The sequence below is a fragment of the Numenius arquata genome, chromosome 12 (genome assembly GCF_964106895.1).
Source record: "Numenius arquata chromosome 12, bNumArq3.hap1.1, whole genome shotgun sequence".
NCBI lineage: Eukaryota > Metazoa > Chordata > Aves > Charadriiformes > Scolopacidae > Numenius > Numenius arquata.
Window position 1 is genome coordinate 3737687 of NC_133587.1, and position 14908 is coordinate 3752594.

Here is a 14908-nt window from a genome sequence, read left to right on the forward strand (position 1 = left end):
CATGACAAGATGGGATGTTTGTGAGATATCACGAGACACTAGGGATCACGGATCCCTTACTATTGCATTAATTTATCTTCTTTTCCATCAACATGACAAATTGTTTAAAAAGGAGTGTGCTGCTCCAAACAAGAACCAAAAGTTAACTCCTAAGCACCAGGAAGGAAAATTAATGCTTGTCCCACGCTTCAGCGTTTCCAGCCTCTGCTGGACACACTTTTTAACACCGGTAGAATGCAAGGAAAGTTGCTTTTCTTTTTCAGGTGTGTTTTCCCCCTCCCACCTCTTCTTTGCTTTATTTTTAACTATCACTTCTGCCCCAGCAGAAAGACTTCACTGGAGTAGGTCCCCTGAAGAGCTCATCACTACTTCAGGGAACTCTGAGATTGCACATTTTACTATGTAGCGAACATAAACATTATCTGACAAATTTAATTTACTCGATACCGTTTGTGTGACACATCCATAGCTTTCCAAAGCAGAAAAGGATATTTTTTTCAGCAAGCATCGTATGAATAAAACATTAACACTGAACTAGTCTCATGGTATAGTTGGTAAAAGGACATCTGTCATATACACAGGTGACGTGAAGAAACAGAGTAGAGGTAATTATCCTGTGGAATGAAGGTTAACAGCTACTGGAATAGAGATTAACAGATACATTTCGCAAGCAACAGCTGTATTTGCTATTACGATCAGTTTCTTACTACAGCTGAAGCCAAAATATTATTGTCATTACTAGTGAAATGGAAGCCTTGACCACCAGCTCTTAAAACCCTGCATTAATTAAGCACTGAAAGAAAGCAGAGGAGACAAGGGGGGAGTTGCAGTTCAGAATGCACTATACAAACCCCTGACCTGTTCGGTTTAGACAATTCCTTGAAGTACAGAAACTCTCGACATCTGTTGTCTCCAGGTCTAACAGCCAGGAAAGTGAATTCACCCTTAAATCATTCTGATATATTAAATCTAGACGAGTGCTGCGTGTGCCAGTTCCAACATACACCTTGCACAGCTCCATCACACAAAGGGTTAGAAACCATCAGCCGGGCAGGTTTCTTTTGAGAGATTATATTCGGAGGAGTTAATCTAAAACTATGGATCTGCACCATGTTATTGAGTGCTTTTTCTATAGAGTTCTTGTGTGTCAACCTTCAATTACGGAAAGAGTACTTATCTACAAAGTATTTTCATCACAACACGAAGCAAAGCCATTTTAAGAAGGCTAAAAAGTCTTTACTGAATTTATTGATACAGAAACACTTTATATTAATAAAGTTTAAATTGCGTAACACTTTCGCATGCCTGAGGCCAATTTAACTCTAGTTTCTACACATTGATTTTTTTAACTCCCACGCTAATGATTAAAGCAGCTTGAAGTTCGTTTCTTTTTGCAAATTTACTGCGGTATTGAAACCTAAAAGGAGTCACATACAATTAAAGACGACTTAGAAGACAAAAGGAAACAGTCAAAGCAGGTAAAATTCCTAGACAGTTTACAGTCTATACAAAAGCAGTTCTGCTACAGTGACTCTATTAGAAATGCATACAAAACTACAGTGCAAGTGCTTGTGCACAGGGAAAACCTATTTACAGCTCCCCTTCTTTTACAGGCTATAAGCAATACTATTTCACAATTATATTACACATAAAATTTCTCCTATGGGTTTATTTGGATACGTGGGTATTTTTTTTGGACAAGGGGACAATTTGACAACCTAGAACATTAAATTCCTGAATATATATATTTATTTATTCAACCTTATCCAGGAAAAATAGCAGTATTTTATGCATCTTACAGAAAGCTACAAAAATCTAGCAAATGTAATAAAAAAGGCAAATCTGGTGAAAAAATCTCATAAAATTACCTTTTACAATTGGGGGTGGGAAAAAATCAAACAGGGATGAATGAAAGATAATTCTCCCACAACTGGTTAGCTTTAACAGAATCTCTGCAAGGTCTACCAATACAATCCTGAAGTTCAATGTCATTTTTAAAGCAATATCTTAAAGTTTTGTAATTAACGCACTTAAGGATGACCTGGTAGCCAAAAGTAGGAGGCGCCCTATGTAGGGATAGGGAAATTGTGCCACAACACAGAAAGGCACATACCTAGTTTGACAGCTATTAAGCAGAAATGCCTCGCAATTACAGAGGTGACAGCCTTTGGGGAAGCACAGAGAAACATTACATGTAGATTCTATTAAGCCTCCGTTTACCACCGTATTCAGGATTTTCATTTGTAGAAAGAAATTCATTCTAGTTGCCAGAATTACAAGACGGACACTTGTATGTTACAGGAAACCATCAGCTCAATGGCCCCAGAACTGCCCCATTTAAAATAAAGAAATAAAAATCAGAGGGAGCAAGATTATTTGGGGTACCATTTAGACCAGAAGTAGAGACTTAGGAAACCAGAAACAAAACACAGCCTACGACCGTGTTATGTGCCAGCGACCACATGACACTGTATTATCAGCTAATATTCTCAAAGATACACAAAAAGCCTATTCAGCAAGGAAGAATTCTCTACCTCGGGCTTAGACATACAAGAGTTAACTGTTTATTTTCAAAGCTGCAGGGAACTTTGAAACACTGTTTATCACTAAGCAACTTGTGCAACTCAGTAACCGGAAACCCAGGGTATTTTTGGCAAGACAGTCTTCATTCATTCATTCCTCAGAAAATGAGGAGATGGTACCAAAAAAAAGATATCAAAGTGATACCAACTTAAGTGCTTCTAATGGGGCAATGCCTTAACGTAGCTTAATTATCTACTGAGAGGGAGTTTTACACTCCCCCCAGCTTTAGGAGTATTTCCCATCAGTACAAGCTCAAAGGGTTTCTTTCCAGCCTTTCCCAGTTTAGGTAGATTTTTCAAAACGGCTGAACCAAGTAAATTTCCCCTTCTAAACACAGTATCTCCTTCCATCACCATTACAGGAAGACTTGGGAATAAAAATTAAAGAGTTCACATCCACAGAATCGCAGAGTGTAAAATCCTTCTATACAAGCTTGTTGAAGCATCTACTTAATTGTTGCAGGAATAAAATAACCTCTGAAGTTGATCAACTTCATTCCACCTACCGTATGTGTACAAGTTGTATTCTAGCCACCTTGCTACAGCAGGGGCACACACACAGGAACACCTAAAAACTGCATGAATTTGGCTTTCTAGACTGTTTTCAGGTTCTACGTACCCTCCATAAAACTATATGGCTGAATTACGGGGACACAAGCCACTCCGCTCAGGCTCTGCCTTCACCCTGCTCAGCCCAGCAAACAGAAGTTCTCCTACAACAGCAAAATCCGGAGATTCTGCTCTCGCAGTCAGTTTTCACAAACTCACTTCTACGCATCTCCTCTCCACCCTCTTCCCCATTCAGAATTACTCTGGAAACATTTCCAGAGACCAGTCACAACTCTGGCTACCCCAGCATCCTGTCAAAGCGAATCAGCTTCGCAACTCTTCACTTGCCTCCATTGCTTTAAAACCAAAATTGCAACTAATAGACTAATTCACTAGAACAGGTGTTTCCCATTAAGAAACCCAATATTCTGTAAAACATTTTTACCTTTTCCTGAAAAATTATATATCATTTATACGCAAAACTGAGACCAAAGTGGAGCTGATGCTTTCCTTCTCATCCAAAACCTCGATGCCACAAGGGCAGAGGCCAAAAATTCTTTCCTCTCTGTACAAGTTGTGCTTTTTCAGATTACTGGAAGAAACAAGATTTGCCAGGTCAGTTTTTACTAATAATCTCATCCTCCATTAAACACACACCACGGTTAACACATGGCAGGTTTAGTGGGAGAGAGCACAGACAGCAAAGGTCTTTGGGGAACTGCTTCCAAATATTTAAAAACTGCCATTCAGTAGAGCAGCCGTGAGATTTTTAGAGTATCTCTGTGCAGTTAGTTTTGGGGAATTAAATCCTCCTCTCCATAAGCAGCTGAGCATTTCACCAACTTGCTTCCTAAGGAATCCCTGCTGTAGGATAAAACTATAGCACACAACCGAGAAGAAACAAGAAACTCAAAAAAAACCCTATAATGTTTAAGAATACAGCAGCCACATTCCCCAGCCAGCCTACCGCCTTGGGTGGTCGTATTAGCAGGCAAGCAAGTGGTATACATTTGTCAAGCCCTAAGTAGTACTTTATTTTCTGCCTACTTCCCAGTTTCTAGAAGAAGGAAATTACTTTTCCCTGTAATAAAGCAGGTAATATTTCAAGGGATCAGGCAAAGGCAGACTCAAGACCTTTTCTCTCAAAAAGTTTACAGGAGGATCTGGCTTTAGTTCAGAGGGTTTAGTTTCTTCCTCTTCTTGTCTCTCATCCTCAAGATCCTCACTGTTGTTGTTATCGTCTGACGGGTTGGAGATACGACTAGCGAAGACCTCTTTGTCCAAGAAAACAATAGTTTCCATGCGACGGCGACGCACACGTCTTCGTTTAAATCTTGGGGGGTTCTTCAGCCCGTTTCCATTTTTGTTCATTGTTTCTTGATGTATAATTTTTTTGATGGTTCCTCGGATGGCAATGCGAGCCAGATCCTGGAGGCTGCGAACAGCCACTGGGGCTAAAACAAAATGAAAACCATGAACAGATATGGAGAAACTCCCCTCAAGAGTACTCACAGGAAAAGTTGTACTTGCTCAAATTAAATCAGGCCATTTGAATTCCCTGTTCTGGTTACAAAAACAGCTCTATTCAACTCCTGTCAACTCAGATAAATTGTATTGTTACTTTCCAAACAAAATTTAATTATGCATTTCTCTCATTAACTGAAGAAAAAAACGAATGGGATGAAAGAAGAATTTCATATTTTGATGTCAAGTCCTCACAATCATTTTAAGATACATCTTAAAGATTATAAGAATGCAGACTTAGTGACTGAAACTGTGACTGTATAATAACTTCAATAACTTAGAAAAAGATATTTTCCTACAGTAGATAGCTAGACCTGAAGTCTATTTAACTCTTCCATAAAATGATTTTTCTATCATGAAGTTACTCCGGCTTTGCCAAGTTTTTCACTTATAAAACCTGAGTGCTATTTACACTCTTCAAAAACTGCTTCAGACTAAGTGGGTGAAGACTGGCTGGAAACCATTTGGTAAAAGTAATTATAAAAGCATACAGTAAGTTATTGTACTAAAATACCTCCCACATTAATGGCTTGGAAGACTGCTCTGTCTTAGGCATTTATTTTCTGCCAGCCCATAAGTGCACAAGTCATGCAGCATAAAGAAAAATAAATACGTATCGATGGACACACATCCATGTACTAAAATTGATTTAAACTGAAACAAAAATGCTTGTCTTCTACTGACAAGTAAGCGTTTCTGTGACCAGGATGAAGGAACCAGAGAAAAATTACATGTAATATATACCCAGGTCTCACTACAAAGCCACCATTCAAAGTATGCTGAAATATGCACTTAAAGGACTTTGCAGCACTGTATGGACTGCTTACTGAGCTGCTTTTTGTCATGCAAAGACACCTTTCCAGAATAAGAACAAAGCCTGAGTAATCTCTTTATGGAAGTATCTCTGTCTTCGTGTGTTCTTAAGAGGCCTCTCTACACTGAAGTCTTAATCTGAAGATTGAGGCCACTGCGTATGACCTGCATTTCAGACAGCTGACCAAAAATCGCACAACTTCCGTCCCTCAAGCGTTCCAGGTTCGGTATAATTCTGAATTGCTGGGCAGTGAAAGCATTTGAGTAGATACAAAGCTTGTTTGCCGGTACTGCTTGTGTGTTTTCCATCATCATGGCAAATGCCCGAGAACCACGACAGTACACAATTCAGGACTGAAACAGATGTCTGTGTGTGCAAAAGCAATGACCAAACATCCCACCAAGTTTAGGTACAATTTGACAAGAAATCATTTGCATTATTTTACACAATTCTGACTCTTGCACCAGGCCTCCCAACACAAGACTCGGAGAGCTGTTCAAAGGGGTAAGCAGCAGGAGTAATTTTCCTGGAAAGGATTCATAGGGATGTAACATCTAAGAAAGCAAGGTGCAGCTTAGAGACAAAAAGCAAAAGAACTCCCCCCATACTCAAGAAGGTCTGTACTCACGCAAGTGAACAAGCCTCGATTTTCCTGAATCTGCGTGGTTAGGCTGAATCAAAGGAGCAAAAGAAACAGCAAGAATCTTCTTGGTTTCCCAGGCAGAAGGACCAGTTCGAGTTATCTTAGTCAACTAAATCAAAACAAGGAGATTATCATCCATTGTGTGAACTACAGTAAGATTTTGAAGAAAAAGAAATGAACAAATTACTTTTCTGCCTGGACAAGTGGTTAAAGTACTAAAAGCTGCAACAGTAAAAATTAGGTAATACTAAGAAACATTGGTGGTGGGTTTTTTTTAGCAAATTGAGAACTCCTTACAGGATTAGCCCCAAGGAACTTCATCTGTCACAACAGAGCACGGGCACTGGCAGTTTGGGTCACTCTGCTTTCCCAGTTCTTCCTCAATTCTGAACCAGAACAGCTATGTCTGATTACTGAGAAAACATGTCAGTCACCGACGAACATTCACTCTTGAAGGAATCACTGGATTTCTGTTCCTGCTCAAATCTCCTACACTACCTCATCACGCAGCGTCTTGCTGGGAAGAAACTCTGCTTATCTCAACTCCTCTGACTCAGGGAAAAGGTCAGATACACCTCGGCCACTCAAGTCCATTAAAACAACATAGCTTTTCACCCAAAAGATAATCTGAATTACAATCTTGAGTTCACACACAGGGCAGTTACCCACTTTTTAGTAAAAATCCACTGACACCTGTAAATAGGGACAATTTGTGTGCTCTTTCATAAGCCATTTTGAGCATAAAATTTTGTATTTTACCATAAGTACAACACTAGATTATACAACTTGAACAAAGCCTTGCTGATATTTTTCTGCAGCATGAAAGTAAATTTGCATTAACAACAAAAGGTCAGAATATGTGAAAGACTGGCAGAACTATGAATTTTTCTGATATTACGAAGAGCGCAGAGTTCAGTTTCCACTCAGTGAAAACTCGTGCACTCAATGCTTTCTCCAACCTGCGACAAAAAGGGCAAACTAAAGGAATAGCTATCGACTAAACAGAGATTAGAATTAAGAATAACTGAAAGAGACACACGGGTAGGAAGGAACTCAACCTTCTCTTCCAGAGGCATAACAAGAATTCCCCCAACTTTCAACAGATTCTTCATGTAGTCTTCATGTTCCTTCTGTACTCCAGCACCACAATAAACACGGTCATACTGAGTACAGTCTGGAGAAATCTCTAAACAATTGCCGGTAACAAAAGATGGTTCACAGAATTCAAATCTGAAAATGAAGTACAAGAATATTACAATTTATCAAAGTAATTACTTTCATTATTCTGGAAAAATTAAACAATGAAAAATACTTGGAAAAAAAAACAGTTTCACAGAATTTCTCCTCTGAAGCCCATATATTCTAGATATTATCCGAACAGACCATAGCTATGTCTCAAAATTACAGAACAATGAGCTGAGAATTCATAGATGAAAATCTACAAACAATAAGGATGCATAATTTCACATTTGAGTTGCATATAACTATTCAGAATGAGCTATTTTTAGTCACCCGATGCTGACTCAGTTGTAATACACAAATATAAACGTTAGACCTGCAATTCAAAATGTTAAAAGTCTTTTAAGGACTGCACTGGGGTTCTTCTGGCATTTCCAAAAGCTTTTTAAATGGCTTTCAGATGTTGTGGGGAATTATAACCTGATGCTTCAGAAATATGCTTTGCTGAAGGCAATGGAAGTTTTGCCATTAGCTTCAAAAGAACTGTGATTTCACCCTTCATAAAAAGAATTTTTGCCTATAGCATTTCTGATTCAGTTTAGAAGACCAACGAATGATTCTGTGATGCGTCTGGTTTTCTTACATGCTCCAAATCTACATAAGTTTTAAGCTCCACATTTAAGGGCTAATTTTCATAGAAGTTGTACAACATATCGATTCTTCTACTGGTATCTTGAGAGGCAGGTCAATATAGCACCTATTTATTCCTAAACACTTCCTGAAGCTTTCTGTTTCTGCAAAGCGTGCTAGACATTCAGAGCAGGCAGCTAACAGCTCCTGCACACAGTGTTCCAACAGCACAACCCAGCAGCCATTTCTCTCAGCAGTGCCAGTTTTCCAGTCATGTTGATTTCTGAATTCAGCTCGCTTTTGCTCCACAGCTACATTTGTCTGAGGAAAAAAGTCTTCCTTAAAACATCTATTCAAACACCAGCAACGTGACTCTGAAAAAACCCCAGTGATCTATGTGCAAACACCTTCCATGCCGAAAACTTTCAGCCTGTGCTGCCAACACCAAAAAAATACAGCCCTCTCGGCAGCAGCTTTCCAATACAGCAGTAACAGCACAAGGCTGAGTAGTTTAAATTCCAGCATGTAATGACTTTAATTTTCTTCCTCCCACGAGACGAGGACTATCAGGTATCCAGAAATGCTTTACTTCTCTGTTTGAACAAACTATGAGAGGGATCCAAAAATATGACAGCTACAATTTTTATTGCTGAGGTTACTATTGGCAATGGTTATCTTGCTGGAAAGTTATTACTTGTGACAGCAGCAGAATGGAGGTTCTAAGGAAGAACATAAATCAAATCCCAAGCAGTTTTACTACCAACTTTATCATCATAAAACTACCTTCATGTTTTAAACCACCATTTTTCTTCTTCTCAGATAAAACATATTAGGCCACCACAGAAATCGGTTCATACTCTTCTGATAAGCATGTATGCTCTCACATCACAAGCATAACTATTCGTGTTACTTGCAAGTTTCAAGTTGTTACCTGCAAGTGCATTTTAAAACAAGTAACCTTCTTCAGCTTCCTCTAAGCTCTGCAACAGCAGCACCGCTATCAAAAATACTGCAAAACTTTCTGAAACTCCCCCACGATATGCATCAGCTTAGAAGGTCACACACTGCAGCTCAGCCAGCCTAAGGAGCCAGAATCCACAGATTACCCTGAATCCAGAGCTGCCACACGGGAGCAAGAACTGCCATGGCTAAAGCCAAATGCAAAACATGAATCCAAACGAGCATTCCACATTCTTACTTGTCAAAGCTGTCACTCGTTTTAATGAAGAAGTCCAATTTCTGCTTTGCGTATTCGATCACATCGGAATGAAGCTCCACACCATGGTTAACGCCAAAAGGACCTGCAAATTTAGAACAGTAGGATAAAGGTAACAGGCAACAACACAAAATCCAGCAGGATTGAATACAGTGTTGGTTGCTTCCTATAATGGATTGTTCCTTGAGTGTCAGACAGTCGGTGCTTGCGTAGGGTCAGCTATCTTAGTCCTGCAGTGGGAATTGCTACCCTATACCTGCGATTTCTGGCAGCAAATGAGGCTGTTTTGGACAATTGAATCATTTGCTCTTAACTATGCAGGAAATTCCTCTGTAGGAGGGAAACACTGATATTAAAAATGCAGGCCATTGTTCTGCATTAGTAAGTCCCTCAAAAAAATCTATATGTTATTTTTATACCCCCTTGCTGATACGCTAAAAATCCTCAATCCTCCTCAAAGGAATCAGGAACAGGCACCATACATTGTACCTCAATTAACAGCAAAAATAAATTGGAAAATACAGAAGACATTCACAAATGGGAGATGGGAGCGAGGCTCTATCCTGACACCAAACATTTCAGCAGTTAAAATTCTTGACACCCCCACAAAAGGAAAATCTGTACCCTATAGCCATTTGCTATCTATCCTGGCAGCACAGCTGCTGACTGAAATACTTAAGGACGAACTGCAATTGTAAATGCACTTTGATGCTTTGCTTTGTGCCTACTGTAGATGTGGCCATGAAGTCAGTTCTGATGCACTAACTGCTCTCCACAGACTATTCCCACCTGTACGTTGGGAAGAGTCAAAACTGGATCTCAAACATGTTTCACTCTAGACAACACAGTGTAAAAACAAGGCAGAGAGCAACTACAGTCTCAGGTTTCTGTGAACATGCTCAATCCTTGGTTAAACATGGCATTCCCGCTCCCAAGCTGGGTTCTTGCTCAAGGGGCAACAAACCCAAGTTTGTGTCCAGTCCTGCAGGAATCCACTGCAGCCACCTCTGCAATTACGTCCTGGCCTGTTCTGAACTGCCCCAGAAACCTGGATCCCACCAAGTTCCAGAGAAAAGGTTGCAAGAATCCTGATAAATCCACCAGTGGATTAATGCACTCTTTACTTTCCAAGCTACCTTTTTATTTCATTACTTGAGGAATGCTTCATTCCCGATTTCAAAACTTGATTTTTTAATCTGATGTAAACAGTTAACATGATTGAAAAGGTATTTACCCAAGATGAGTCCAACCATAGAACTCAGATAACCAGTGCCACTGCCAAGATTCAAAAATGACAGCCCTGGTTGCAGATCCAAAGCTTCCATCACCTCCGAGTAAATGCATGGTGCTGAGAGATGAATATTTCCATGCTTCCATGCCAAGTCCTTGTAGGCATTGTCTTTGAACTCTTCCAGGTAGTAATCTGCTCGATCAATGGCTCGGAACGCCTGTTCTACCAGTTCTGTGCGAATGTATTGTGCCTCCTTCAGGTTATCAATTAATTCATCATTATCTTCTCCTGCACTCACTGCGCCTCCCATCTTCAAGAGTTTTCTATAAACACTAAAACAACAATAAAGGCAGGTAAGCTATAGAACATGCACTTCAACGCTAAATTATGCTGCTGTAGATGGAAGTACTTTGAGAGACCTTTAGGTACTCTAAGGAAGACAAGCAGCAGAAAAACATTACCACCAGCACTTCCACCCCCCAGTCAAACAATGAAAAACAAAATGCAGCAGATCTGGTATACAATCCCTGACACCAACCAGGAAAATCACAATAGACAATCTAAACGTGGAATGCCTATCTTCAAACGCTACCACCGTTTTACTAGCATGTCAGCTTTTCCACTGAACCCTTTTATATAAAGGATTATTCTAGCTCCTGTGCTTAGAGGTCATTTTTCATTGCAAATCCAACCAGCAGTGCAAGTCTGCCTTGCCTGTCAGAATTCTTGCCACACGCAGACTTTCTATCTCTAATAGCATTGAGGGAAAATTAAGAGACTAAGACGCAGGCAGCAAGAACCAGAAAAATCTCAAATTGCACACTCAAACAAATGTATCAGGATGCTGAGTTCACAGAGGTTAAAAAAAACCCTGACCCAGAGTACAAGCTCACTCACTTTAGCAAATACACTTTCATTCAGCTCATCTTTAGTGCCTGAGCCACCATCATTGGTAAAACAGTTAATGATACAGACAACAACAGCAGAGAGAATTTCCACTGAAGCCTGTGAAATTTCTGAGGTTCTCTTAAGTCCTAGATAAGCCAACTCCCAATTGGGAAACTCTTCAGTGACAAAGATTTACAAATTACAAACACTTCTGACTTCACTGACACAATCATCTCCAGCAACTCTTTTCAGGCTTGTTGGTGTAGGGGAAAGAGAAGCAAGCACCTTCCCTGACTGTGCATTACACCAAGCACGGCTATACATTTCATGTTTTAAAGAAAAAGGTAAAGGGGGAGAAGAATATAGAAGAACTTGTCACTCAAAATGAATCTAGATTTTCTTCCCTACCCATATCTTTACAAAAAATAAATCCTTTTCAGAAAACACAACATGATTTTTTTTTTTTAAATGCATTTATTTACAACGCCTTTCTCTGCTCACAGTAATAACCACAGAAGCAGCAGCTTTAGAGTTCATTCCTGGGATCAGAAGATCTGCCTACAGCTAAATTGTTGGGGTTTATTTGTTACATTCAGCAGAAGCAAATTATACACTTTCATTTTTCAGAGGAAACAAAGAAAAGCTACAGGATTCTAAGGAAATTTCACAGTTATTCAAATAACATACCGTCCCGATTACCTGTAGAGACACACAAAATAGGATATACATAGCAGGGAACTCAAGCCAGTTTTTAATACACTCACGGCTCAAACACATCAATCCAGTTTCAGACCATTAACAAGACTTAAAAAAATGCCACCCCTCTCCTTTCCATCATTACTCCTTCATTTTCACTACAAAAAATGATTTGTGTTTTATTACTTCACAGTGGAAACACATCAAGTTGAAGGCTTAGGTGGGTTCATCAGCCAATTTATTTTTTTTCTTCTCTAACATACACATCAATTTGTTGCATCTGCACATATAGGGCTGCTGAGATCTTTGGTCAGTATGCTTTATATAACATTCTGCATTAAAATACTCTCTTCCCCTGAGGGTGTCGATACCTTTGACTTTCTTTTGTACATTTTGTTCTTTGCCTTGCTTCTTTCTTCCACTTAAGCTCTTTTTGCGATTAAAAAAAAAAAAAATCTAAATTTTTAGATTTAAAGCATGAATAAAAAGTGCCTTTAACAGTGTTCCATTTTGTATCCCCAACAAATTCTTTCTGATGTATGCAAGCCCCACTGGGACGACCACTCCGATCTGGTTCCAGCTCAGTTTTATGATCAACAACTGTTCTTCCATGTTCTAAAACATGGAAGACATTTTTCTAATGGACACCAAGGAATCTCCAAGTTATGACAGCAATCAATTACTTCTGAATTTATTGCTTTTACTGGACGCTAGCTTGCTTCCAATAAAATGCATGTTTTATATGCAGAACTTAGAACTCTGACGTTTATATTCCTCTTTGGATAATTCCACATCTTCATTTAACCTTGTTTCCCTTCTCCTATTGGAAGGGGGAACCAAAACTATGAACAGGACTTATTCTTAACAAACTTTTTAAAACAAGATCCTCTTTCTCCACAATTAGCACAGTTGCACTTTTCATGCTTCTAGGTAAAGCACAGACTTCCACAAATCTGAGCAGGCACAAAGTTCACCTGCAAAAATTATGATCGTTAGCAGATCACAACATGAGTATCAAACCAAGCAGCCGTTCAGTGTTTAAACTGCCCTTCAATTGCATGTTGCCATCTTCTCCTTTAACAAAAACAAAACAGAAAAACAAACAAACAAGCAGAAAACCCCAAGTCTGACATGAGAAGCTGCATTCAGATGCCTGAAACAAACACTGAAATTAAAGCAATTTCTCCCAAAGCAAACACCAGCAGATGCACAGGGGAAGACTCAAAAGAATACACAAGGCACAAAAATGCAATTCTTCACCCCAACAGATTTCCAGGGTCATCCCTGCTCTGACATAATACATCCAGAAAGAATAACAAAGGTGAGGATGTTTACCGACCAAAACAATGTTACAGTTGGCACAGGTTTCAACACGATCCCCTCTAACACTCTCAAAGAACAAATTAAAAAGCCCCACGCCATATAGCTCAATCACTACCTGCGTTACCAGGCTGCTGCCGAGATGACAGTGGGAGGGAGGTCTAGGAAACCCTGATGTTGATAACCTCCCTCACCCCCCACTTTAATTACAGCTGGGCGGCCCCGCTCTCCACACAGTGCCGCTGCCTCCAGCCCTGCCCGGAGCCCCAGTCCGGCCCTGAGGGAGCCCGGCCCGCTCTGACGGGGAGGCGGTACTGGGGCGGGGGGGGAGGTCACGAGAAGGGCCATGCCCCCACCCAGGAGCACCCCCGGCAGGAGCGGGAGGCCAAGTGCCGGAGGAAGGCCTCCGGGCAGCGGCCTGAAGGGGATACAGCGGCCTAAGGGGGCAGAGGCCTGAGGGGTGGGGTCCCGCGGCCTGAGGGGGGGCTCCGGTCGGGGCTGAGGTGAAGGGGCGGGGGGGATGCTGCAGCGGCCCGGTGAGGTCGGGTCAAGCCGAGACCGGCCGCACCTCAGCGGACAAGGTCTCCTCGCCCCCCGGCCGTACCTGAGCGGCGGCTCGACCCGGTGCGGCCCGTTCCCCTCCCGGGCCCGGCGGCACGGCCGTCCCGCAGCGGTAAACACTGCCCAGCTGAGCGCCGGCCCCGACCACTGCGCAGGCGCGGCGCGCACCACCGCGGCGGGGAGGAGGGAGCGGGGAGCAGACCACTGCGGTCCGGTGGACGGGGGGGGGCGCTGTCTGTACCACGCAGACCCGTCGCGGGCGGGGAGGGAGGGAAGACTGTACCACTGCGGGGCGGGGGCGGCGCCGGCTCCCTCAGGGGACACCGGGCAGGGCCCGAACCAGGGCGGGGGAGTCCGGTCTCTAGAGCATCGAGAGCTCTCCCTTCCCTGGATGTGAATACAGACAGGGCCTGTATATGGGATCTATTTACGGCACCTACTTATGGGGCCTGTGCATGAGGCCTGTGTATGCTATGAGGCCTACGTATAGGGCCTGCGTGTGGGGCCTACAGACCAGGCCTTAGTATAAACCAGGCCAACACAGTGGGCCTGTGGGTGAGAGCTAAATACAGCCCAGCCCAAAGTACAAACTGGGACTAAATACAGCCTTGCTTAACAGGCCAGGCCTATAGGCACAGAAAGAGTGGTCGGGCATTGGAATAGGCTGCCCAGGGAGGTGGTTGAGTCACCATCCCTGGATGTGTTTAAGAGCCGTTTAGATGTGGTGTTGGGGGATATGATATAGGGGAGAAGCTTGTAGTGTAGGGTAGATGGTTGGACTCGATGATCCCAAGGGTCTCTTCCAACCTGGATGATTCTATGATTCTATGATTCTAAGTATGGACCAGAGCTACAGATTGAGGCTAAATGCAGATGGAGCCAACAGACCAGGCTTAAATGTGGCCTGGGACAGCAGCCTGGGGATATTGGCCAGGACTAAATGCAGACCAGATCTAAACACAGGCTGGGCTACAACCTGCGCCTACGGCTCCAAACTACATATGGACTGGGACTTAGTACGGACCAGGACTCTCTTTTCCTGAGCTTCCCCGTTTCACAGTCCCTGGGAACATCT

At 41.9% G+C, this 14908-nt stretch overlaps 1 protein-coding gene across 2 annotated transcripts; it reads right to left on the reverse strand.

Annotated features, from left to right (window-relative positions):
* Positions 1-1218: 1218 nt before the first annotated feature.
* PCMTD2 (protein-L-isoaspartate (D-aspartate) O-methyltransferase domain containing 2) lies at positions 1219-13978 on the reverse strand. 2 transcript variants are annotated; one of them, XM_074157164.1, is made up of 6 exons: positions 13877-13976; positions 10372-10700; positions 9120-9222; positions 7171-7342; positions 6098-6221; positions 1219-4585 (listed from the first exon to the last, which is right to left on the reverse strand). In XM_074157164.1, the coding sequence occupies exons 2-6, from the start codon at positions 10676-10678 to the stop codon at positions 4203-4205; spliced, it is 1089 nt and encodes a 362-aa protein (XP_074013265.1). In that variant the 5' UTR covers positions 10679-10700; positions 13877-13976; the 3' UTR covers positions 1219-4202. The 2 variants fall into 2 exon arrangements, with proteins under 2 accessions (XP_074013265.1, XP_074013263.1); XM_074157162.1 differs by having other exon boundaries at positions 1225-4585; positions 10372-10691; positions 13877-13978.
* Between the last annotated feature and the right edge of the window lie 930 nt (positions 13979-14908).